At 70.5% G+C, this 25,150-nt stretch overlaps 5 protein-coding genes across 5 annotated transcripts in view; 3 read left to right on the top strand and 2 right to left on the bottom strand.

The window, feature by feature from the left end:
- The window catches only part of AURANDRAFT_72083 (hypothetical protein), a gene marked incomplete at both ends in the record, with an annotated part of 64,044 nt that extends 59,988 nt beyond the window's left edge, over positions 1-4,056 (top strand). Inside the window, one exon of the mRNA XM_009041048.1 lies at positions 85-4,056. Within this exon, the coding sequence (XP_009039296.1) occupies positions 85-4,056 (3,972 nt within the window). The remainder of the gene's footprint in view (positions 1-84) is intronic.
- Positions 4,057-4,228: 172 nt separating this feature from the next.
- AURANDRAFT_72082 (hypothetical protein) lies at positions 4,229-7,488 on the bottom strand (the record flags this gene model as incomplete). Its single annotated transcript, XM_009041005.1, has 1 exon — positions 4,229-7,488. The coding sequence occupies one exon, from the start codon at positions 7,400-7,402 to the stop codon at positions 4,229-4,231; it is 3,174 nt and encodes a 1,057-aa protein (XP_009039253.1).
- A 4,352-nt stretch (positions 7,489-11,840) lies between these two features.
- On the top strand, positions 11,841-12,758 carry AURANDRAFT_29882 (hypothetical protein; the record flags this gene model as incomplete). The annotated part of the gene is made up of 1 exon (XM_009041049.1): positions 11,841-12,758. A coding segment is annotated over one exon (918 nt), but the record flags the coding sequence as incomplete, so codon positions are not given.
- A 4,444-nt stretch (positions 12,759-17,202) lies between these two features.
- Positions 17,203-21,891, bottom strand: AURANDRAFT_65962 (hypothetical protein; the record flags this gene model as incomplete). The annotated part of the gene is made up of 1 exon (XM_009041004.1): positions 17,203-21,891. The coding sequence occupies one exon, from the start codon at positions 21,889-21,891 to the stop codon at positions 17,203-17,205; it is 4,689 nt and encodes a 1,562-aa protein (XP_009039252.1).
- A 402-nt stretch (positions 21,892-22,293) lies between these two features.
- On the top strand, positions 22,294-24,103 carry AURANDRAFT_65961 (hypothetical protein; the record flags this gene model as incomplete). Its single annotated transcript, XM_009041050.1, has 2 exons — positions 22,294-23,354; positions 23,656-24,103. The coding sequence occupies 2 exons, from the start codon at positions 22,294-22,296 to the stop codon at positions 24,101-24,103; spliced, it is 1,509 nt and encodes a 502-aa protein (XP_009039298.1).
- Positions 24,104-25,150: the final 1,047 nt, after the last annotated feature.

Here is a 25,150-nt window from a genome sequence, read left to right as displayed (position 1 = left end):
GACCTCGGCCCGGGCCCCTGGTCCGCCGTCGGCTCGTCGACGCCGCAGCGCGCGCCCGACGCGCCGTCGAGCTTCAGCCTCGAGGTCCTGTCCGGCGACACGATCCAGGTCTTCTGGTACCCGCCGGCGACGGTGTCCGGCACCATCGTCGGCTACTCCATCCAGTGGGACGACGCCGTCTCCTTCGCGGACGCGGACACGGACGCCGCGACGTGCGACACGGCCGGCTACGGCGACTGCCTCGCGGAGGGCGCGACCATCTCCGGCACGCCGCCCTACGACTACGTCGTGTCCGGTCTCACGATCAACACGACCTACTACTTCCGCATCGCCGCGCGCAACGAGCTCTACGACCCCCTCGACGAGGACGACGTGCCGACGTGGTCCGAGATCCTCTTCGCGACGACGGCCGAGCAGACGCCGCTCGCGCCGTCGTCGGCGACGCTGCACCTCGCGGGCAAGGACAAGCTCCAGCTCGAATTCGAGCGGCCGCTGTCCGACGGCGGCACGAACCTCAGCCACTACCTCATCGAGTACGACACCTCCGGCACGTTCTCGAGCCCCAAGGTCTTCAACGTCTCGGCGTCCGAGGTCGAGGCCGCGGCTCTCTACGAGGACGGGCCGTCGATGGTCTACGTGACGGGCCTGAGCGCGGGCACGCTCTACTACGTGCGCGTCGCCGCCGTCAACACCGTCGGCACCAGCGCCTGGGCGACGGCGTCGAACCCGACGGCCCCCGCGGCCGCGCCGGACCGCTGCACGACCCTGGAAGTGTCGACGGCCGACGAGCAGTCGGGCGCGCCGATCACGGACTTGGACGTCTCGTGGCTCGGCCCGGGCAACGCGACGAACTCGAGCCTGTCGGAGGGCGACAACGGCTCGCCCATCGTCTCCTACCTCGTCGAGTGGTACACGGCCGAGGCGACGTGCGAGGAGCAGCTCATCCGCGCGACCTGGGACCAGGACACGACGCCCTCGAGCACCGCGGGCTTCGTCATGCAGTTCAGCAACGGCCGCGACGCGACGACCTACGGCGTCACGACGTCCAAGGTCGGCTACGACGCCGCGAGCTCGCTGATCCGGTCGTCGCTCATGAACCTCGGCCACACGGCCGAGGCGCCCTACGACTCCGAGTACGTCGCGGGCCCCCTCGACGTCCAGCGCACGGCGACGAACAACTACCACGGCTACGCCTGGACCATCGTCTTCTCCGACTGCGCCGACGGCGACCTCAACGAGGGCGACCTGGTGCCCATCAACGTCGCCGAGAGCTCCGTGTCCGAGTCGCTCGAGGTCGACGTCTCCGAGCTCGTCGCGGGCGCGCGGTCCCTCGGCAACGCCGAGGTCCAGATCATCACGATCTACGGCGACATGACCGACGCGCAGATGGCCGTCAACGACACGACGACGCCCGTCAAGGGCTTCTTCCGCCTCGGCTTCGACGGCAGCGCGTACTCGAACTACATCCCCGCGACGGCGACGGCCGCGCAGGTCGCCGAGGCCCTCGAGCTCCTGCCCACCGTGGGCCAGGTCGAGGTCTCGGCGTCCGCCTACGCGCCGTCGGCGACGGAGGCCGGCATGGAGTACCGCGTCACGTTCTCGACGGACGTCGGCGACCAGCCCGCGCTCTTCAAGGACGTCGCCTACCTCTACAGCGCCGTCTCCGGCGGGTCCTACTCGTTCTCCATCACGGGCGCGGACAACGCCGTCGACGACATCACGGGCCTCAAGGAGGACGCGACGGTCGTCGGCGAGGCGCCCGCGCGCTACGGCTCCGCCGTCGTCGACGCGGACCAGCTCAGCTACACGATCAACGGCCTCGAGTCGGGCATCGAGTACTACGTTCGCGTCTCGGCGGTCAACGCCTACGGCGCGGGCCCCGTGCTCACGTCGGCGTCGAACCTCGTGCCCCAGCAGATCCCCGACTCGCCGTCGAACGTCACCGTCGGCGTCAACGACGGCGACTCGGACTCGCTCACGGTGTCCTTCGACGCGCCCCTCAGCGACGGCGGCGCGGAGATCTCGCACTACCGCGTCGAGCTCGACCCGACGGACACCTTCGACGACCCCATCCGCGAGGACTTTTACTGCCCGACGGCGAACAAGCGGACGGTCTGGAAGGTCGAGACCGCGGGCACGGGCGCGACGAACCCCATCGTCGACGGCACCTTCGAGCTCACGCTCTCCGTGTCCGGCCAGTCCTACACGACGGACCCGATCCCCTACGACGCCGTCGGCAGCGCCTTCGACGAGACGGGCGTCTACGAGACCCTCGTCTCGTCCGGCGCCGTGTCCGCGCGGACGTTCCAGCTGACCAACGACTCCTCCGTCGTCGTCGCGTCGGGCTCCCTCGCGGGCATCCTCTTCGACAACGACCTCATCCAGGTCGAGGGCCAGCGCCACGAGGGCGAGGTCTACCGCGTGTCGCTGCTCGACCCGTCGGGCACGACGTTCAACCTCACGAACCCCGCCACGGACGAGGCGCGCATCTTCCTGGGCACGTCGAAGACGGCCGCCAAGGTCACGCGCGTCCACGGCGGCCGCGGCACGTCCGCGACGTCCGAGGTCTTCTGCGAGGAGGAGACGGGCTACTGCTCGAGCGGCGGCCGCCTCGACTTCTCCGGCTCCGTGGAGTCGAAGCTCGAGGCGCTCGACGAGCTCATCGACGCCGGCGTCAACGTGAGCCGCTACGGCCCCGACGACACGAACGGCTTCTCCTGGTTCGTCACGTTCCTCGACGACTCGCCCGCGTCGTCGACGAACGACTTCGCGCTCTCGCTGTCGACGAACTCGCTCGAGGACTACAACGGCACGATCGGCGGCGCCGGCGCGTCGGTCACGCTCACGCAGTGGCAGGCCGGCGAGACCTACTCGGACTGCACGGGCGTGTCCCACGTCGTGCCGTCCGACGGCAGCGGCCTCCAGAACGGCCTGCTCTACTACACGCGCGTCACGGCGATCAACAGCGTCGGCTACTCGCTGCCCCAGGCGACGGACTCGGCCATGAAGCCCATGACGACGCCCGGCGCGCCGACGTCCGTCGTCTTGTCGACGGTGTCGGCGACGCAGCTCCGCGTCCAGTTCAGCAGCCCGACGTGGGACGGCGGCGACGAGATCACGTCCTACCTCGTCGAGTACGCGACGGACGCGGCCTTTGCGTCGACGGAGAGCGTCACCGTGAGCTACCTCGACGGCGGCTCGCCCTTCTACAAGACCATCTCGTCCCTGACCAAGGGCCAGGAGTACTACGTCCGCGTCTCCGCGGGCAACAGCCAGGGCTACGGCACGCCCCAGTCGACGGCGCCGTCGAGCGCCGCGCCCTACGAGGAGAGCGGCGCGCCCAGCGACGTCGAGCTCGGCATCACGTCCGACTCCATGCTGACGATCGGCTACGCGTACCCCGCCGACGACGGCGGCGACGACGTGTCGTCGTACCGCGTCGAGTGGGACACGTCGTCGAGCTTCAACTCGCTCTCCGCGTCGCCCCACAAGGGCACCGTCGACGTCGACGCGTCCGTGGCCATGTCCTACACCATCGACGAGCTCACGACGAGTACGACGTACTACGTGCGGGTCCTGCCCATCAACGCGGCGGGCTACGGCACCGCGTCCGCGACCATGTCCGCGGCGCCCGCGCTCCAGGTCGCGGGCATCCCGCGGTCCATCTCCGTCGCCGCGGGCACGTCCGCCGGCGAGGTCGACGTCGAGTGGCTCTACCCGCGCGTGCCGCACCACGGCGTGCCCTGCTCGGCCTTCGACGCGTCGCCGGCCGAGTGCCCGACGGCGCTCGGCAGCTCGCTGCCCGAGTCGACGGGCGGCTCCGCGATCATCGAGTACGAGGTCGAGTGGAACGAGAAGGACGGCTTCGACGGCACGGACGGCGGCTCCATCACGACGACGTCGACGTCGATCACGATCTCGGGCCTCACGGAGGAGCGCGGCTACTACGTCCGCGTGCTCGCGCGCAACTCCGTCGGCTCGGGCAAGTTCTGCGAGAACGAGGGCTCGGTCTGCACGGGCTCCCAGCTCTACGCCGTCGCCACCGCGGACGCGTAGGTCCCCTTTTTGTACGCCCCCCTCCCCCGACCCGACCCGCGCGACGGTCCGCGTTCTTTTCGTAAGAGCGCCCCCGGCGCGGGTGGCATTAGACTTATCTTTTGGGGGGATCTCGAGTGGGGGTTGGTCGCTGCGCTTTCGTTTTTACGGCCGTAATTTGACGCTGTGGATTTCAGGACGGCGCGCAGTAGCGCTCCTTCGTGGCGACGAGCTTCTGGAGTAAAGCCTTGGCCTGAAGGAGCACCAGGGCGACGCTCAGGACGACAACCGCGACCGTGAGGCCCGCGAGGACCGCGCCGACTCCGACCACGGACCAGCTCTCGTCCTTGGTCACCTCGGCCGAGATCAAGAGGCCGGAAAACGTGGCGAGCACGAGCACCATGGAAGCGACGATCGCGAGAGCGTTGTCGAGGTGGTTCGAAAAGGGCCGAGCGATCGAATAGAGCGCGAGCGATAGGACCGCGGTCAAGAGGCCGTAGGCGAGCTGCGTCGAGGAGCCGGGCTGGACGGTCACCGCGACGGCCGTGACGAGGAGGCGGCGGACGCTCTCCGTTATTTCGAACCACCAGAACATCGGCAGGTAGTGCATCCAGAGGAAGCCGATGCTCTTCAGCGTGGAGTCGTCGCCCGCGCGGCGCTGCGCGTTCTTGCTCTGCTCCGCGAGGGACGCGCGGCCGCACCGCTCGACGGTCTCTGTCTCTTCGAGGCGGACGCGCCGCGCGCCGTCGTCGCCGAGCGGGGGGTCGATCGCGCGGCGGCGCGCGACCACCAGCGTCGTGAACAGAGCCACGATACCGATGGGGTAGACGAAGACGCACATGATCGCGTAGGCACTGAAGGCCCTAAATTTGGACGTCTTGCAGGAAATCGAGTAGTCGCACGCGAGCAAGCTGCGCCCGTCGTCGAAGGAGTCGTCGCAGGCGAACGCCTGGAATATCGACGTCGACGTGGAGCTGAAGACGAAGAAACAAAGTTTGAGGAAGAGGTCTATGCACTTGGCAGACCTGGTCTTCGAAACCACGGCGACGGTTCCGAGAGCCGCCGACGCGAGGACTGGTCCGATCGTCACGGCCAACAGCCGGTCGTAAAACGAAAGCTTCTTGACCATACATTCCAGGTGGATCAACGAGAAGAGGTCGAGGTTCAGCGGATTGAACAGGCTAAGGACTCGCGTCAGCTGATCGGGCCAGTACACGTGATAGTAGATGTCTGGGAGGTACGACATCGTCTGGAGGAAAACGACGAGGATCTTGACTTTGGCCATGATCGCCTCCTCGATGGCAGAGACGATGGCGTCGGAGTCGAAGCGCTCAAACGAGGGGTATTTGACGTCGAGGATGGTGAGCAGGTCCAGCAAGCGCGGCGGCTTCAGAGACGGGAAAGCCGCGCGGACGGCGGCGAGGAGCGCGTCGAGGTCGACGATCTCCGGGAGATTCGGCAGGACCTCGCGGAGGACCTCGAGGAGCCCGTCGAGCTGCGGCGGCTCGAGGCTCGGGAACGCGGAACGAACGGCGTCGAGGACGAGATCGAGCCTCAGAGACGCGAGCGTCGGCATGCCGTCGAGGATCTCGAAGACCAGCCGCAGATCGGCCAAGTCCGGCACGTCGGCGAGCTTGAGCTCGAGGGCGGCGACGAACCGCTCGAAGAAGCGGTCCATGCCCCACGACTTCTCGAGCGCGTCGGCGATAGACGCCTCGAGACTCTCTCGCACCGGCTCCAGGATGCGGTCCGCGCGGTCCGCCGCGGAGCTCGCCTCGCCCTCGAGGCTCCAGGTGACCGCGTACGTCGCGTCGCCGATGCGGAACGCGTCCGCGAGGTCGTCGCCCGCGACGACGAGATAGACGAAGGCGTCGCGCTTCGTGCGGCGGATCTGCTGGAAGGTCGACCCCGTCGCGACGGACGCGGCCTCGACGATGGCCTCGTCGCCGACGCTCTCCGGGACGGATCGCACGCAGGCGACGGCGGGCCTCGCCCGCGGCGTCTTCGGCGGTCCCACGGGCGGCGGCTCCTCCTCCGAGTCGTAGGGGCCGACGCGGCGATTCAGCTCCGCCAACGTGGGTTCGGCTTGGGGCGCGTGGACATCCCGAGGCGTCGTCGCGCGCTCGGTCCCCGGAAGGGGCGCCTCGGCCGCCGCGCCGTCGCCGTCGTCGTCGTAGAACGCGCCCCCGCCGGGCGCCTCGTGCTCGAAGGCGCCGGTGACGGCGCCGTCGGGCGGAAGGGTCATCGTCGTGTGATCGTCGCTATCGTACTCGCCGGGCGCCTCGTGCTCGAAGGCGCCGGTGACGGCGCCGTCGGGGGGCGCGGTCATCGTCGCGTGCTCGCAGAACGCGCCCCCGCCGGGCGCCTCGTGCTCGAAGGCGCCGGTGACAGCGCCGTCGGGGGGCAGGGTCATCGTCGTGTGGTCGTCGCTATCGTACTCGCCGGGCGCCTCGTGCTCGAAGGCGCCGGCGACGGCGCCGTCAGGGGGCGCGGTCATCGTCGCGTGCTCGTGGAACGCGCCCCCGCCGGGCGCCTCGTGCTCGAAGGCGCCGGTGACGGCGCCGTCGGGGGGCAGGGTCATCGTCGCGTGCTCGCAGAACGCGCCCCCGCCGGGCGCCTCGTGCTCGAAGGCGTCGGTGACAGCGCCGTCGGGGGGCAGGGTCATCGTCGTGTGGTCGTCGCTATCGTACTCGCCCGGCGCCGGCTCGGGCTCGGGATCGGGCTCGGCCGCGGCGACGTCGTCCAGGTCCGTGTAGAGCGGAGCGATCTTGCTGACTTTGCTCGGGCTCTTCGGCGACGAAGCCGCTGGCAGCTGCCTCGAGGCGGCTCTGCGGACTGCCTTGCGTACCGCGTGCATCACCAGGAACGGCGACGTGAGGAAGAGGACGAGGAGCAACACGTGAAATCCGAAAAAGTGGCGGAACCTCCTTGCTGCCGCGGCGTCGCAGGCGTGGCACTGGCCAGTGGACATGTCGCGGTAAAAATCGCGCTCGCAGGCTGCGCATAGCGTCTTGTAGTAGCCGTCCGCGCATCGCGAAGCGTTTCCCGCTCCGCCGACGCAGGCGTCCTCGCGGAAGCACTTCCTGACCTTCGACGAGCCGGGCGTCGTCCGCCAGCAGCCGTCGTGCACCGCGATCGTTTCGATGGTGGTTCCCTCGGCGCAGGTCGCGTGATCGGGGCAGGAGACGCACCTCGAGCCGTCGACCGCGGTGTCGTCGTCCGCGAGGTAGAGGCCCTCTTCGCAGAAGTCGCAGGTCGTCGAGCCCTGACGGGACGTGCGCCCGAGCTGGAAGGACGAGCAGCGGTCGCAGCCAAGCTGGCCGCTCTGCGGCTGATACGTCGACGCCGGGCAGCGCTCGCACTGCATTTGCCCGGCCGCGGGCTGTCGACGGCCCGGCGCGCACGCTTCGCAGGCCGTGCTGAAGGGCTTGTCCGAGAATTCGCCCGCGGGGCAGGGGCGGCATTCGATGGAATCGGCCGTGAAATAGCCGGGCTGGCAGACCTCGCAAAACAACCCCAGTGGACTGAACGTGCCGTTCTCGCAGGGCGCGCAGGTGATGTTACCGTCGCCGACGACGACCTCGCGTTCGCCGGGGAGGCAGTTCGAGCAGAGTCGCTGCCCGAGTCCAGAGATCTTGCCGGCGGGGCAATCCGTGCAGACGTCCGCGGCGGGCGCGTTGGAATAGGTATTGTACGGGCATAATTCGCAGGTCGTGGCCCTGGGCTCGTTGGCGAATTTGCCCACAGCGCAGGGCTTGCACGCGCCATCGAGCGGCACGTAGCCGTCATCGCTATATTTGCCGGGTAGGCACCGCGGCCGCGTCGGCGCGGCGCTGGGCAAGCTGGACGGCGAGGCCGTCGGAGCGGTCGAAGGGGCGGCGGTCGGAGCGCCACTCGGAGCGCCGCTCGGCGCGGAGGTCGTCGGCCCGCTCGTCGTCGGCGTCGCAGACGGAATCGCGGTGGTTGGAGCGGGAGTCGGTTTAGGTGTCGGCGTGGCCGTCGGCGCGGGAGTAAACGACACCTGAAAATCGATCGAATCCACGAGAGACCCGTCGTCCGTGCACTTTAGGGTGAGCGTGAATTCGTTCGAACCCGCGTCGCCGGCGACGACCTGCATCTGCTGCCCGTCATTGGCTATGGTCTGCGAGCCGACCTCGTTCCCGTCCGGGTCGGTCACCGTGACTTCGACGGTCGCGCAGCCGTGGCCGCGGTACACCCAGAGGAGCTCGCACTCGATGCCGTGGACGCACGTAGACGCGGTGCCAATGCTCGTGATCACCAGGACGGAGGCCGTGGGCTCAAGCGTTGAGGGCCTCGGGGTGAGTGGCGTAGGCTTTGGGGTCGGTCGGTGCGTGCACTGGTTCGAAAAGCTGACGCCGCAATCGGCGACGGCGCAGCCAGACGAGGTCGCGAAGTCTGAAGCGGAGACGGAGCTCGAGACACACCAACCAAGGTCCTGATCGAAGACGGAAGCTCTGTAGAACATCCCGCTCATGTCCGCGACGGACGCCGTGTCCCATGCGCCGATGTCCTGGTCGAAGGCTGCATTTTCGAACATCCAGCTCATGTCCGTTACGGACGACGTGTCCCAGGCGCCGATGTCCTGGTTGAAGGCGTGAGTATAGGAGAACATCCCGTTCATGTCCTTCACGGACGCCGTGTCCCAGGCACCGATGTCCTGGTTGAAGTTGTTGGCACCCTCGAACATCCAGCTCATGGTCGTCACGGACGACGTGTCCCAGGCGCCAATGTCGGCGTTGAAGTTTGTAAATCTGAACAGCTCCGACATGTCCGTCACGGCCGACGTGTCCCACGTCGAGATGTGCCCGTACGTCAGCGTCGCGGCATCCGCGTCCGCGAGCCACGCGTCGACCGCGGTCCTAAGTTCGCTCTTGGTGGGTTTCGGCGTGGGATTTGGCGTGGGCTCTCTGCAGGTCGACGAGAATGTGACGCCGCAGTCGGTGACCGTGCAGCCAGCAGATACGGCGAACTGCCCAGCCAAGACACTGCTCGAGATGCACCAGCCGAGGTCCTGGTCGAAGGCGTAAGCATGCCAGAACATGTAGCCCATGTCCGTCACGGCCGACGTGTCCCAGGCGCCGATGTCCTGGTTGAAGGCTACAGCGCTAAGCATGTCGTGCATGTTCGTCACGGACGACACGTCCCAGCCGCCGATGTCCTGGTCAAAGACATCAGCGCCGGAGAACATGTGGCTCATGTCCGTCACGGACGACGTGTCCCAGGCGCCGATGTCCTGATCAAAGGCGAGAGCCATAGTGAACATCCAGGTCATGTCAGTCACGGACGACGTGTCCCAGGCGCCGATGTCCTGGTTGAAGACGGCAGCGCTCCCCCCGTGGAACATGGCGTTCATGCTCGTCACGGACGACGTGTCCCAGGCGCCGATGTCCTGGTTGAAGGCGTCAGCACTCCAGAACATGTAGCTCATGCTCGTCACGGGCGACGTGTCCCAGCCGCCGATGTCCTGGTCGAAGGTTTGAGCGTTCGCGAACATCCAGCTCATGCTCGTCACGGACGACGTGTCCCAGCCGCTGATGTCGTCGTTGAAGGACGCCACGTTCGTGTTGGAATGCGTGCAGTACGAATTACCACAAAACAGCTCCGACATGTCCGTCACAGCCGACGTGTCCCACGTCGAGATGTGGCCGTACGTCGTCGTCGCCGCGCTCGAATCCGCGATCCACGCGTCCACCGCCGTCTCGAGCTCGCTCTTGTCCGCGAAGGTGTACGGGCAGGTCGACGAGAACGTGACGCCGCATTTGGTGACCGTGCAGCCAGCAGACGTGGCGAAGTCGGTTGCCGAGACACTGCTCGAGATGCACCAGCCGAGGTCCTGGTCGAAGGCGGAAGCGTAAATGAACATGAAGCGCATGTCCGTGACGGACGACGTGTCCCAGCCGCCGATGTCCTGGTTGAAGGAGCTAGACCCGCTGAACATGGCCCACATGCTCGTCACGGACGACGTGTCCCACTCGCCAATGTCCTGGTTGAAGGCGACAGCATCGTCGAACATCCAGCCCATGTTCGTCACGGCCGACGTGTCCCAGGCGCCGATGTCCTGGTTGAAGGTGCGAGCAGCGCGGAACGTCTCGTGCATGGTCGTCACCTTGGACGTGTCCCAGCCGCCGATGTCCTGGTCGAAGGCGTAAGCAAACAAAAACATGTGGCTCATGTCCGTCACGGTCGACGTGTCCCAGGCGCCGATGTCCCGGTTGAAGGCGTAAGCGTCGCCGAACATGCGGCTCATGTCCGCCACGGACGACGTGTCCCAGGCGCCGATGTCTTGATTGAAGGAGCTAGCGTCCATGAACATGTAGCTCATGTCCGTCACGGACGACGTGTCCCAGGCGCCGATGTCCTGGTTGAAGGCGTACGCATACGTGAACATGCCGCTGTGGTAGCTGCCCATCCTCCTCACGGACGACGTGTCCCAGGCGCCGATGTCCTGGTTGAAGGCGAAAGCAGCGGAGAACATGCCGCTCATGTCCGTCACGGCCGACGTGTCCCAGGCGCCGATGTCCTGGTCGAAGGCGTCGGCGAAGGAGAACATCCAGCGCATGTCCGTCACGGCCGACGTGTCCCAGGCGCCGATGTCCTGGTCGAAGGCCTCAGCATCGTAGAACATGTAGCTCACGTCCGTCACGGACGCCGTGTCCCAGGCGCCGATGTCCTGGTCGAAGGCGTCAGCACCTTCGAACATGGAGCCCATGTCCGTGACGGACGACGTGTCCCAGGCCCCGATGTTCTGGTTGAAGGCGTCAGCGCTGTAGAACATGCGGCTCATGTCCGTCACGGCCGACGTGTCCCAGCCGCCGATGTCCTGGTTGAAGGAGCGATCCCATTCGAACAGCTCCGACATGTCCGTCACGGCCGACGTGTCCCAGGTCGAGATGTGGCCGTACGTCGTCGTCGCCGCGTCCGCGTCCGCGATCCACGCGTCCACCGCCGTCTCGAGCTCGCTCTTGTCCGCGAAGCTGTACGAGGTCTGGAGCCGCCTCTTCTTCGGCGCGTCGCGCACCGCGGCGCGCTCGGCGGCCCGCTCGAAGGACGACGTCTCGAAGACGGCCGCTTGCCGCTCGTCCCGGGCGTCGCGCACCGCGGCGCGCTCGGCGGCCCGCTCGAAGGACGACGTCTCGAAGACGGCCGCTTGCCGCTCGTCCCGGGCGTCGCGCACCGCGGCGCGCTCGGCGGCCCGCTCGAAGGACGACGTCTCGAAGACGGCCGCTTGCCGCTCGTCCCGCGCGTCGCGCGCGTCCCGCAGCCCCGAGACCCCGCCCGAGATCGTCAGGAGCGCGAGGCAGCGGCACATGGTCTTAAAACATGACCCAGCCATGCTGGACCTGAGATTTCCGACCCGCTCGGCGTCACGGGAGGTCAAAGGGGGCTCGCGCGTCGCGCCCCGCGGCGCAGTTCTTCGGCTACCGACCCCCGCGTCGCCGCAACCCGCGCCCAGACCGCGGAAGGCTGCCGCTGCCCAGCGCGAGGAGTGAGCATTGTCCAAAAGATTTGCTCAGAATTCTTGAACTGCAACTATCCGTGTTTCAAGAGCCGCGTTCGAGACGCGCGCGTGCTCGCAATCGACGCCGTTGGCACCGCGCGCGCACCCCACAAACGCCATACGACACCAAAAACACCGTCGCCGAGCCGCTCGAGGGTTACACAAACCAGGCCGACGCGTTTAAACGCCCGCCAAACCGCGCCGCGCCGCGCCCGCTCCCGCAAACGAGCCAGACCGACGCGTGGAAACGCCCGCCGAACCCGCGCCGCGCACCCCACCAAGACCGATGGGCGTCTCGGGCCTGCTCCCCATGTTCCGCGGGTCGACGCAGACGGTGCACGTGTCGCGCTACGCGCACGAGGTCGTCGCCGTCGACGGCTACGCGTGGCTGCACCGCGGCGTGCACGCCTGCGCGTCGGAGCTCGGCGCGGGCGGCGCGAGCGACAAGCACATCGAGTTCTGCATGGGCCGCGTCGCGCTGCTGCTCCACTACAAGGTGAAGCCCCTGCTCGTCTTCGACGGCGGCGCGCTGCCGGCCAAGGCCGCCCAGGAGGCGAGCCGGCGCGGCAAGCGCGAGCACGCCAAGGCGATGGCGAGCCAAAAGGCGCGCGAGGACTCGCACGAGGAGGCGCGCAAGTGGTACGCCAAGTGCGTCGACGTGACGCCGGTCATGGCGAAGCAGCTCGTCGACGCCTGCGCCGCGCGCTGGGGCGACCGCGTCGACTTCCTCGTGGCGCCCTACGAGGCGGACGCGCAGCTCGCGCAGCTCGCGCGGTCCGGCGAGGCCGCGGCGATCGTGAGCGAGGACAGCGACAACCTCGCCTACGGCGTGCCGCGCGTGCTCTTCAAGCTCGACGCCGACGGCAGCGCGCAGCAGGTCGTGCTCGCGGACCTCTTCGCGGCGGGCCCGGGCGTCAACGCGCTCGACGTCCGGGGCTGGACGCAGGACATGTTCGTGACCATGTGCGCCCTCGCGGGCTGCGACTACGTCGAGGCCGTCAAGGGCGTCGGCATCAAGAACGCGCACCGCCTCGTGGCGCGCTACAAGGACCGGAAGAAGGTCCTGCGGGCCTTGCGCTACGAGTGCGCGGCGTGCCCCGACGACTACGAGCAGCGCGTCGACCGCGCGGCGCTGACCTTCGGCCACCAGATGGTCTACGACCGGCGGCGGCGCGCGGCCGTGCACCTGGCGCCGTTGCCGGAGGCGGCGGCGCGGGCCCACGGGCCCTGGCCCGACTTCCTCGGCGCGCCGCTCGACGCGGGCGTCGCCGCGGGCATCGCGCGCGCGGAGCTCCACCCGGAGACGGGCGCGCCGCTCGCGGCGAGCGACGCGCGGTCCCTCGCGCAGCGGTCGCTGGCCAAGGCGACGGAGCTCCTGCCGCAGCGCAACACGATGGAGTCCTACCTGCCGGCGCCGAAGCCCGCGGCGCCGCGGCCGCGGCCCGCGGCGCCGCCGCCGCGGCCGCCGACGCCGGCGCCGGCGCCGCCGCCGAAGACGGGCGAGAAGTCGACGCACTTCTTCGAGGATCCGCCCGCGCCGCGCGTCTTCCGGCCCTTCGTGCCGCCGGCGAAGCTCGGGGCGAACGGGGCCGGCCGGTCGCCGCCGCGATTGCGCGCGCCGAACCGCGTCGCGCCGTCGCCGGACAAGGAGAACCCGGGCCCGAGGAAGAAGCCGCGCGCCGCGCCCGTCGACTTCAACGCCTTCGCCTTCGCGGGCTCCGCGCCGCCGTCGCCCGGCGCGGACGACGACGCGGACGCGCCCGCGCCCGCGCCGCCGGCGCCGACGGGCTTCGAGGCCTTCGCGAGCCGCGTCTGCGACGACTGGACCGCGCCGCCGCCGGCGAGCCCGCCGCCCGCGGCGGCCGCGCCCTTCTCGCTCGCGCGCTTCCGCTACTCGGTCGAGAGCTCGCAGGACGACTCCCAAGACGTCGTGTAAGCCTGAAGACGTGTGTTACGAGTACGTCGGTCAGCAGGAGGCTCGGCACGCCCGAGAGCGTCGCGCGCTCGAGCGCTCGCATGAAAGTCAGCATGAATCAATGCAGCGGTGCTGCCACTTTCGAAAGTAAACCCCTAAGTTCAACAGGCTAAATTTGCGTTCCGGCCGACGATTGATACGTGTGGTTTTCTTTACTGAGCCGCCAATACCGCTCTTCGGTGGGTTCATCGGCCGGCGTGTACGCGGAATCCGAACGCGCCTTGCGCCGCCGCCTCTCGCCCGGCGAGGGCCTCGAGGACGACGAGACGCCCGATCGGCCGGAGTCCTCCAGTGACCGGTCCGGGCCGGCGCGCTCGTCGACCCAGGCCTGGAGCTGCCGGGCGGCCGCCTCGAGGTCGGGGAACGGGTCAGCGGAACCCAAAACGGAGGCGCGCTGCCGCAGCCGGAGCTTGAGCCGCAGCGGCGCGGCGCGCCCGGGCCCCGCGTCCGCGACAAGGCCCTCCAGCGGCACGCGCGTCGCGTTGACGCACGCGAGCGTGTCCCTCTGTGCGCGCCACGTCGCCGCGGCTCCGCCTCCGCCGGCCGCCGCCGACGCCAGGTCCGCGCGGCCGAGGCAGTCGAGGAACGCGTCGTCGCGCGCCTCGCCGCTCCAACGCTTGACGGCGAACGGCCGCGACGCCTTGGGGACGTCGCGCGCGAGGCGCCAGGCGAGAGCTTCCGCCGCGCCGACGGTCCTTCCGCGCGGGCCGTAGATCTCGCAGACGCGGTCGGCGTCGGGCCGCGCCTTCGTGGCCGCGTCGTAGTCGTCGCGGTGGCGCCGGTAAATCCAGGTCTGGAGGTAGAGCTCCTCGCACGACGGCGAATGTTGCGCCGTCGCCAGGATCCGCGCGGCCGCGGGCTGGCCCTGCGACGTCGCGTTGGCCACGGCCGCGCGGAACGCGTGTACCACCTCCGCCGGCGAAAAAAAGCCCTCGTGCTGAGAGAAAGCCACCGCGCACTGGTCGCCCGGCCGCCCGACGACGTCGTCGACGAACCAGCGGTGCTTGCGGTAGACCTCGTTCGCCGCGGACCCGGCGCCGCAGAGGTGGCGCAGGAACGGACTCTCGACCTGGCCCAGGTGTGCTCGCCGCGTTCCGCGGAGGCGGAGCCGCCGTCGCGCCGCGGCGAAAAGATTGAGCGCGCCGAGCCGCCGCCGCCGCGCGGGCCGGTGGAGGGCTGCCATGCGCGAGTAGCGGGCCGCCTCCACGTACGCCTCGACGCCCGGCGCGAAGAACCGCGCCGTCGACGCGTGCAGCAGGACGAAGCCGAAAACGACACCCGCGCGCTGCGCGTGCGCGACGTTGGCCACGTGGCCCAGCAGGATCGCCCCCGTCGCGTGGGCCGTCGCGTAGCGGGTCGGGTTCACGAGGAAGCGCGTCGCGCGCGCCGCGGCCGCCTCGGCCGCCGCGAGGGTCTCGGGCGGCGCGCGCGCCGAGACGTGCACCGCGACGGGCGTGCTCGACGTCGTGAAGTACTCGAGATTGCGCAGGCAGTGCGCGACGTACGAAGGCTGCTCGTAGACGAGCACGGACACGAGCGTCGTCGGCGCCGCGCGCGGTATGAAGGCGAGGATCAGCGGCAGCACGAACCGCTGCATGAACGGTCGCGTTGCTCACACCAGGAGCACCAGAGGCAGCGCGCCCGCCCGCCGCATGCGCCTAGGGCAGCTTTTCTAGGTTGTGACGCGCTGCCCGTAGATGCTGCCCATTTAGTAGTGTCTGCCCATATGGCGTCGTGCTAGCGACAACACAAACTTGGGCTGCAACGACATCCTAGTTAGGCATGCTCACGATGGTCGCACCGAGTAGCAGCCGACGACGTCCATCATGATGCTCCCGCTGCTCGCCGTCGGCGGCGTCGCCGCAGCCGTCGCGTACGTGCTGTCGCGCCGGCGCAGCGGCAAGAAGGAGCCGCCGCTCTACGACGTCAACGACTTCGACGGCCTCGAGGGCGGCGGCGGCAGCCCGAGCCACGGCAGCGGCCGGCACCGCAGGCACGTGCACCAGAGCACGCCCTTCGACTACGAGCCGCGGCCGCAGGCCTACGCCGCGCGGCCCGCGTCGATCCCGTTCCCGCGCGGGCCGCCCGCCGCGGCCGGCTGGGCGCCGGCGGCGCCGGCGCCGGGCGGGCTGCCGCGGCCCGCGGACAGCGCGCCGTCGCCGCTGCCGCGCGCCGCACCGCTGCCGCCGGCGTTCGAGCGCTTTCCGCCGCCACCCGCGGAGCCGTCGGCGCACGAGCGCTTCCCCCCGCCGCCGGCCGAGGTCCCGGCCTTTGAGCGCTTCCCGCCGCCGCCAGAGCCAGCGCTGCCGGCACAACCAGCGCCACCGCCGCAGTTAGCGCCGCCGGTGCCGCTGCCGCTGCAGCCAGCGCCGCCACCGCAGCCAGCGCCGCTGCCGCCGCCGCCACCGCCGCTGGAGCCGCCGCCGCCGCCGCTGGAACCGCCGCACGCACAGCCGCCACACCCGCAGCCACCGCAGCCGCTGCCGCTCGCGCCGGCGCCGCTGCCGCTCGCGCCGCTTGCGCCACAGCCGCCACCCGCACCGCCACCGCCGTCGCCGGAGCCGGCGCCCGAGGACGACTCGGACCAGTCGTCGTCGTCGCTGTCGATGCGCGAGCTCGACGTCCGCGAGCGCATCGGCGGCGGCGCCTTCGGCCAGGTGCACCGGGGCGTCTTCCGGAGCACGGAGGTGGCCATCAAGCTCGTGCCGGCCCTCGGCGACGCGGCCGCGGAGCGCGCGTTCCGCGCGGAGGCGGACATGCTCGCGCGGCTCCGGGCGGGAAACGGGTGATTCGACGTCGCTTCAACGTGAGTGTTCCGCGCGCGCGCGTTCTGGAAAAAAGCATCCAAGCTGCGAGCGCGCTCCGAGGGATGATCGCTCGTCCCAAAATCAGCCGACACGAGTGAAAAACGGCGGAAATAGAAGCCTTTGGGAAGTTCGCGCGCGTTTCCCGCCCAGGCGCGGCTCCGGCACCCGAACGTGTGCCTCTTCATGGGCGCGTCCTTCGAGGCCGGCGCGGCGCACTACGCCATCGTGACGGAGTACGTCGCCGCGGGCAGCCTCTGGGACGCGCTCCGCGCGGACGCGCCGTGGCCCGCGGCGCGGCGTCGCGTCGTCGCGCTCGGCGTCGCGCGGGGCCTCGCGTACCTCCACGCGCACCGGCCGCCCGTGCTCCACCGCGACGTCAAGTCGCCGAACGTGCTCTGCGACGTCGGCGACCGCGTCAAGCTCTGCGACGTCGGCCTCGCGCGGAACGCGGGCGCCGCGGCGACGGCGGCGGCGGCGATGACCGCGGGCTGCGGCACGCCCCAGTGGATGGCGCCGGAGATCCTCAAGGCCGAGCCCTACGGCCGCGCCGCCGACGTCTACGCCTTCGCCGTCGTCGCCTTCGAGGTCGCGACGCGGCGCTGCCCCTACGACGACCGGCCCGACCTTCAGGGCGTCGCGCTCGCGGTCGCGGTGGTCCACGAGCGCCTCCGCCCGACGCTGCCCCCCGACGCGGACCCGGTGCTCGCGAAGCTCGCGCGGGCCTGCTGGGCCCACGACCCCGGGGACCGGCCGCCCATCGCCGCCGCGCTCGCGGAGTTGGAGGCCGCGCGCCCCTAAGGACGCGAGCTCGGTAATATGTTCCGCCGGCGACCGTCTGACGGAGTCCGCGCGACACCAGTTTCGTATTACTCGTCGAGGGACCGCTCCCCCGCGCAGAGGAACATGTTCTTGAGCTTGCGCCGCTCCGCCGGGTCGGCCTTGCAGCCCTTGCCCGTGGAGCAGTAGCGGCACTCCATGAGGCCGTAGTGGACGACCTCCTCCTCCCACTCCGCGGGCAGCTGCCAGCCCGGCGACCACTGGAGCGACTCCTTGCGCCGGAACTTCTCGTCGACCCAGTTCTCGCCCGGCTCGACGATGGCGAGGCGCACGAGGACGATGGCCATCTGCCGCTCGTCGGGGACCTTGAGGCAGAGCTTGTACATGCGGTCCGCGAAGACGGGGTTGTAGACGTTCATGTAGCCCAGGCGGAAGACGAGCTCGTCGATCTCCTCCTCGTCGAGCTCGTCGACGACCGTGTAGAAGTTGTCGAGGTCGACGACGCGCCCGAAGACGGCCATGAGCACCTCCACGCGGAGCTGCTGCGCGTTCCGCGGGAACCGCGCGACGAGGTCCCGGACCTGGTCGACGCTGAAGAAGCGCTTGCCCAGGTTCGCCTGGAGCAGGCGCAGCCGGTTCCAGGCCTCGCGGTACTCCGGCGACGGGTTCAGCTCCATCTCCTTCTTCTCCTTCTGGTCCGCGCCCGCGGCGGGCGTCTGCGGCCGGCTCCCCGGCGCGGGGCCGTCGTCGTCGTCGCCCTTCTTGCCCTTCTTCTTGCCCTTCTTCTTGCCCTTCTCCTTCTTCTCCTCCTTCTTCTCCTCGGGGTTCGCCTCGGCCTCGGCCTCGTCCGCGCCGTCGTCGGCGAGGTCCGAGACCTTGCCGCCCGCGCGCGCCGCGATCTCGTAGGCCTCGCTGTAGAGCGACGGCGTGATGTAGTCCCTCGACGACGCGTAGGTCTCGCGCCAGTGCGTCGCGCAGGCGTCGACCTCCTTCTCGAGGATGGGCGCGCCGTAGGGGTCCTTGGGCTTCCGCTTCTCCTCCTCGGCCTTGCGCTGCTCCTCCTCCTCGAGCGCCTCGGCCGCGGCGCGCGCGGCCTCGGCCTTGTCCGCCTCGTACCGCTTCTGCTGCGCCACGCGCGCGGCCTCGGCGGCGTCCTCCTCCGCGCGGCGCCGCGCCTCGTCGTCCTCCGCGGACGGCGCCTCGCCCTCGGGCGCGGACGCGGGCGCCGCGCCCGGGGCCGCGCCGGGCGCCGCGCCGGGCGCGGACGCGGGCGCGGCGCCCGCGGGCGCGGGCGCGGCGCCCGGCGCGCCCGCGGGGGCGCCTGCGGGCGCGCCGGCCCGCGGGAGCCAGGGCTGCGCGGACGTCGGCCGCGACGGCGTCGCGGCCTCGAGCTCGAGGGGCGGCGGCGGCTCCGGCGCGTCGGCCGCCGCGTCGGCGTCCGGCTCGGGCTCGGGCTCCGGCGCGGCGGCGGGCTCCGGCGCCGCCGGCGGCGTCGCGACGAAGAAGCGCCCCGCGACGGCGCCGGCGAGCGCCGCGACGGTCTGGGCCTTGAACGTCGCGCGCTTGAACTCCTTGTTCGCGTCCTCCGCCTCGAGCCCCGCGGCCTGGAGCAGGCCGACGTAGCGGCGCCGCGAGATGGGCGCCGCCGTCGACGGGGGCCGCTCCGTGCTCACGAAGTCGAAGCGCAGCGTGCCCTCCTTGTCCTTGCCGTCGAGGTGCGTGAACCAGCCCGGCGTGAGCTTGAGGGGCTCGCCGTTGAGCCGCTCGTTGCGGAAGTTGAAGAAGTTCGCGTGCTGGCTCGTGTCCGCGCGCTTCGCCTTGACGCCCGCGGCCTTGTGCGCGTTCGCGAGGCCCGCGAGCTTCGTCGCGGCGAGGCGGTCCAGCGCGCGCCGGAAGTCGAGGCAGTAGTGGCCCGTCGGGTTGCCCGTGAGCGCGCCGAACGCCGGGCCGAGGCGGTCCCGGAGCTGGCCCCGCTGCTTCCCGCTCAGCGTCGTCTCGAGGAAGCTGCAGGCGTCGGCCGCCGACGCGACCTGCGGGAGGAGCATGGCGACCTTCTCGACGGCGCTCCGCTCGCAGTGCGCGGCGTCGAAGACGGACCGCGCCTGCTCGCCCGTCAGGTAGAGCTCCGTCTGCGACGTCGCGACGTCGAAGATGACCGTGCGCTCCTGCTCCGAGTCCGCGCCCCGCAGGAGCCGCAGGAGCCCCGCGACGCCGTCGTCGGAGCCCGTCTCGTCCGCGGACGCGGCGCCCGGCTGGCACTGGAAGACGACGTCGAGCGTGCCGTCGTCGGGCGGTTGCCAGGCCCGGTCCGACGCGTCGACGAGGGGCGCCTTGTGCGTCGCCTCGGGCACGATGAACGTCGCGGACGCGAGGAGGCCGAACTCCTCCTCCTCGATGACGCCCGAGTCGTCCGCGTCGTACTCGCGCATGACGCGGTCGACGACGTCCTCGGGGCACGGCGTGAGCAGGATGACCTCGACGAGGTGCACGAGCTCCTGGCGCGAGATGCAGCCCGACGCGTCCGTGTCCGCGACGCGGAACACGGCCGCCCAGAGGCACTTGAGGAAGGCCGCCGTGGACGTGACGGCCGCGCGCGCGGGCCCGTCGCGCAGGATCTCGTTGAGCTTGTCGAGCGCGAACTGGAGGTCGCCCTCGCCGAGCTTGAAGCCGAGCCAGGCGAAGACGGCCGCGAGGTCGTCGCGGACGACGCGGCCCCGCATCGCGTGCGCGAGCACGGCCGCCCACTTCGGCGGCGGCGCGCGGCGGTTCGGCGGGCTCAGCATCGTCGCCGCCCGCTGCGTCGCCGCCGCGTCCACCGACGCCGACCGGTGGAGCTTGATCTCGCGCCCGCCGGGCCCGATCTTGGGCCCGTCGCTCGCCGCCGCGGGCCGCTCCTCGCCCTCCGCGGGCTCGGGCTCCTTCTCCGGCGGCGCGACGCCCGCCGGGTAGTAGCGCAGCTCCGCGAAGGACGCGTGGTCCCGGAGCGTCGCGATGCCCAGCAGCTCCCGCGCGACCATGGCGTCGTAGGGCTTCGCGAGGTCGAGGCGGTACTCGCCGCCGGGCTCGTTGCTGTCGAAGAGCTTCTTGTTCTCCACGGTCGTGTCGCACTGCCGCATGGACAGGACGAGCTCCCTCGGCTCCGCGCCGCTCCCGCCTCGCATCTGGAGCGCCGACATGAGGCTCCGGGCGCCGTTCTTGCCGATGGGGTTCCCGTCGAGGTTGAGGTACTCGAGCGCGGCGTTGACCTTGACCGTCGCGGCCATGACGAGCGCGGCCGACGGCGCGACGGAGTTGTAGCTCAGGTCCAGCGCCCGCAGCGTCGCGTTCTTCATGAGCGACTTGCCGAGGACCTGCGTCGGGTAGTCGCCGAAGCAGTTGTAGGCGAGCCGCAGCTCGCGGAGCGACCCGAGGCCCGCGACGGCCTCCGCGAGCGCCGTCGCCGAGTCGTCGCGGATCATGTTCCAGGAGAGGTCGAGCACGCCGAGCGCGAGCTTCGCGCCCGTGAGCGCCTCGGCGATGGCCTCCGGGCCCGTGACCGTGTCCGGGTCCACCAAATTCTTCGACTCCGTCGCGCCGAGCGAGTTCCGGCTCAGGTCGAGCTCGACGAGCGACGCGTTGCCCGCGAGCGCCTTGGTCAGCTCGGCGCACTCGCCGTCGTCGACGTCGGCGTCGCTGAGCTTGAGGACCTTGAGCCCGTGGTCCGAGCCGAGGAGCTCCTTGACGCTCGACGCCGCGTAGTCGCCGACCTTGTTCCGCGACAGGTCCAGGGACCGGATCTGGGGGCTCGCGGCGACGCCGTGGACGACGGCGGCGATGGCGTGGTCGCCGAGCATGTTGTCGGACACGTCGAGGGCCCGGACGTGGCCGAGGCGCGGGAGCACGAGCGCCGTCGCGTGCGCGACGCCGTCGCTGAGGCCGCAGTTCCGCAGGTCCAGCGTCCCGTCGGCCGTCTGCTTGAGCAGCGCGGGCGTCGGCGTCGCGCCGCGCCGCAGCACCTCCCGGCAGAAGTCGCGCGCGATCCAGACGGGGTCGCCGCCGCCCGCGTCGCGGACGAAGGACTCGTCGTCGACCTTGTCCGCGACCTCCTTGGCGTCCTTGTAGGCCATGAAGAAGCGCAGGCGCCCCACCGTGCCCGCGAAGAACTCGCGCGCCTCCTCGCGGCGCCGCGCCTCCGCCTCGAGCGCCGACGGCGGCGCGCCCGCGGCCTCGGCGACGGGCGCGGGCGCGGGCGCGGCGTCCGCCGCGTCGCCCGCCTCCTCGTAGGCGCCCCGGAGCCGCAGCCCCAGGGGCAGCGGCTCGCAGACGAGCTTCGGCCGCTCGCGCTCCCACTGCTCCCACGCGAGGCGCTTCCGCCGCGCGTCGTTGGCGACGCGCGCGTCCGCGCACGCGGCCTCGGCCGCGCGCGCGTCCGCGGCCATCCACGCGACCTGCGCGTCGCGCCGCAGGGCCGCCCGCGACGGATCCGCGGCGCGGTCGACGTTCTCGTAGCGGCGCAGCGCGCGGAGCAGCGAGCCCTGGACGGGCCGCGACGCCGACCGGAGCCCGGACGCGCCCCCCGGCGTCTCGAGGGAGCCCTGCTCCGTGATGAGCGTGCCCTCGTCCTGCATGAGCAGCGACAGCGCCGCCGCCTCGTCCTCGCGCGGCGGCTTGCGCCGCTCGGACGCCGAGAGCCGCGCGCGCTCGTCGAGCCGCTCCCGCGCGCGCGGCTCGTCCATGCCCAGGAGGCCGCCGGCCGGGAAGAGGAGCACGCGCCGGCGGCTCTCGTGGCTCAGCGCCATGAGCGGGCTCCGGTGCCGCGGCACGGCGAGCTGGCGCTGGCGCAGGTCCGCCGCGGCCTTCGTCCGTCGCCGCTTCTCCACGAGGGCCGCCGACGGGCCCTTGTAGACGACGGGCTCGCCGAGCAGGCCGTCGGGCCGCGTGAACATGCCGGCGGTGTGCGGGCTCTACCGCACCGTGCGCTTCGACGGCCTCGTCGGGTTGGCAGCCCCGAGGGGCAATGCACACACCATTGCTCGCGTTGTTGGCCGGGACGACGTTGCGTGCAACAATCCAAATGATGCACTGCGCCACAACTCCGCTCGGGCCGCCACGCGCGGCGCGGCGCGCAGGCCGCGCCGGCGCCCGCAGCGCGTCTCCGAGGGCTCGCGCGCCCGCGCCCGAGACGCCGCGCTGACGCGCACATGGGCGCCGGCGCGTCGACGGCCGTCGCCGAGCCGACGTACCGCGACGCGAGCCACATGAGCGTGCCGACCTTCGAAGAGACGCGGGACCACGTGCTGCGGTCCATGGAGGTCGAGCGGGCGGCGGCGTCCCCGCCCGGCGTCCACGTCGTCATCGACGGCATGAACGTGGCGCTGGGCAACGTGCCGTCCTACGAGACGGACGCGTCGGCGATCCGCGCCGCGGAGCTCCGGGGCCTCCAGCTCGCCGTCGAGTACTGGGCGACCGCGGGCGTGGGCTTCAAGATCTTCGCCCCGCGGGGCTGGATCGACGACCACCCCGAGGTCGCCGAGCTGCAGCGGGCGTCGCTGCTCTTCGCGACGCCGGGCGGCCGCGACGACCACTTTTTGATTCAGCACGCGGACGTCCACGGGTCGTTCGTCGTGTCCAACGACCGCTTCCTGGACCACGTCCGCGACCGGGGCTACGACGGCCGCTGGCTCGACTACCACCGCGTGCCCTTCATGTTCGACCCGTCCTTCGCGCCGGACCCGGACGCGCTCCTCCGCATGCGCGCGTTCCACGACGGAACCGCGCCGGACTTCGCGCTCGCGACGCGCGCGCGCGCGCGCGCGCCGCCGGCGGCCGCCGCGGCCGCGCCGCCGCCGCGGACGCGCGCGCCGGCGGCGCCGACGGCGGACGTCGCGCCCGGCCCGCGGACCGCGCAGGCGCTCGCGCTCTTCGGGGCGCGCGACGGGACGTGCCTCGCGCTCGTGTCCGAGGTCGCGGCCGCCGCGGCGCCCGGGGCGCTGACGACGCCCGTCGGCGACGACGCGGAGCGCCTGGTCGTGCCGCGGCAGGCCGTGGGCCGCGTCATCGGGAAGCGCGGCGCGACGATCCAGGGCATCGAGCGCAACTCCGGCGCGCGCGTCCGCGTCGACGACGGCGGCGACCGGTCGTCCGACATCGCCGGCATCCTCATCGCCGGGGCGCCGGACCAGCGCGCCCAGGCCGTCGAGGCCATCACGGACATCGTCTCCCGGAGCCGCTACCCGCCGCCGCGGAAGGACGCCATGGACCTGTGCTGACGTCGCCATAATTTTTGCGCCGAGCCCGAGCGGCGTCGATCCGGAGACCGCACGCCTCGAGTTTACTAGCGCGTTAGGCAACCTAGGGGACCGCCGCTGCAATTTGGGCCCGGCCCGCGAGCGGCCGCCGCTTCGCGATCGGCCGCCGGAACTGAGACGTCTTGGGCCTGACGGGGCCGTTCGTGACTGCACCCGGGGTAAGCACAAACTGCACGCTTTTTGAGCATTCCGTTCCTGAACAATGGCTGTCCGAACACGGAACTCCAGTTTGCATCCATCTGGCTTGCAGCGCAGCATGGCAGCGCTCTACTTCGGGGCCCTGCGCACAGTGGCAGCGCTCTTCATCGCCTCGCTGTTGTGGGGCGCGGCGGCGGCCGCCGGCGGCGCGTTCTGCGTTCTCGAAAAGGCGCCGTACTGCTGGGGCAACTGGAAAGTGCTCGCCTCGAGCTCGTCGACGCTGCTCAGCGGGCTGACAACAAAGGCCGCCGGCGAGTACGGCGGCAAGGTCGCGTTCGGCGACGTCGACGGCGACGGCATCGACGAGCTCGTGCTCGTGAGCGACAGCTCCATGATTGTCTACGCGCACGACGCGTCGACGACGGCGTCGCCGACGCCGCGGCCGACGACGCCGCGGCCGACGACGTCGCGTCCGACGGCCTGCCTCCCGTCGACGCTGTACCTCACGTTCAGCGGCCGCAGCTACTTGAACGGTCGAACGGTCGCCGGCTTCGACGCTCGCTAGCAAAAGTGAAGTCTGGCGCGAGCCTCGAAGTGACTCGTGCTCCACGGAGTCGACGCCGCGGCGCTCAACGCGAACGAAGCCGCGAATCTCAAGCTTCAGGAGGCCCTCGAGACAGTCTTCGTGGACGACATGTTCTCCGATGTCAGCGACTCCGCGACGATCGCCTCCGTTGGGCCCGCCTATGAGAGCGAGACTGGAGCCACCGTGATACCGTTCCTGCTGTCGGCAGTGTCCCCCGTTCTCAACGACGCTGGCCGAAGGCGCCACGGGCTGCTACTCGTGCCTCGAGGACTACTACTTCTCGCCGTTCGCCGTCGAGCTCGATGACGGCGGATCCGTCCCGTGCGACAACTCGACCGCGCTCGCCGCGAGCTGCGCGAGCGACAGCACCAAGTGCTTCGACCAGTGCTGTCTGAGCTGCGAACGCGGCATGGACTGCGAGAACGCGACGTCCAACACGCTGACCGCGGTGCCCATCGAGGACGGCTGGTGGCGCGCGTCCAGTTACTCCGACGACGTCTACAAGTGCCAGTACTCCGGAGCGTGCAAGGATGGTGCTTGCGCCGAAGGCCACAAGGGCGTCGCGTGTCGCGTATGCAAGAACGACTACCACCACGACGCGTTAAAGGACCGCTGCGTCGAATGCAAAGGCACTTCGTTGGATCCGGTGACGATTGTGAGCGGCGTGTGTCTCGTCGCCCTGGTGCTGGCAATAATCGTTGCGGCGTGCCGGTCTGGAAAAAAACGAGAGGCACTGCTTCATGCTACCGCGATGGCAAAACGTGGGGTTGGAGGCCATGTCGAGGGCCGGGTCACCGATGCGATCACCGATAAAGTCGATAAAGTACTTGAAAACGTCCACGATAAAGTACTTGGAGACGATGAAGACGACGCTCCCGAGACGGAGCGACGCGGCGCCACCATGTCCGATGATGCAGCGACCGACGAAGAAGAGAAAGAATCTACGTGGGCTGAAACGAGGCGCTCGCTCCACACGAAGTTCAAGATTATTCTCGGCGTGTACCAAATTCAGGACGCGCTTCCGTG

Source organism: Aureococcus anophagefferens (assembly GCF_000186865.1).
Source record: "Aureococcus anophagefferens unplaced genomic scaffold AURANscaffold_18, whole genome shotgun sequence".
In the NCBI taxonomy this organism is placed as follows: Eukaryota; class Pelagophyceae; order Pelagomonadales; family Pelagomonadaceae; genus Aureococcus; species Aureococcus anophagefferens.
The sequence above is the reverse complement of the archived record's forward strand: the minus strand, read 5'-3'. Positions and strand labels throughout refer to the sequence as shown.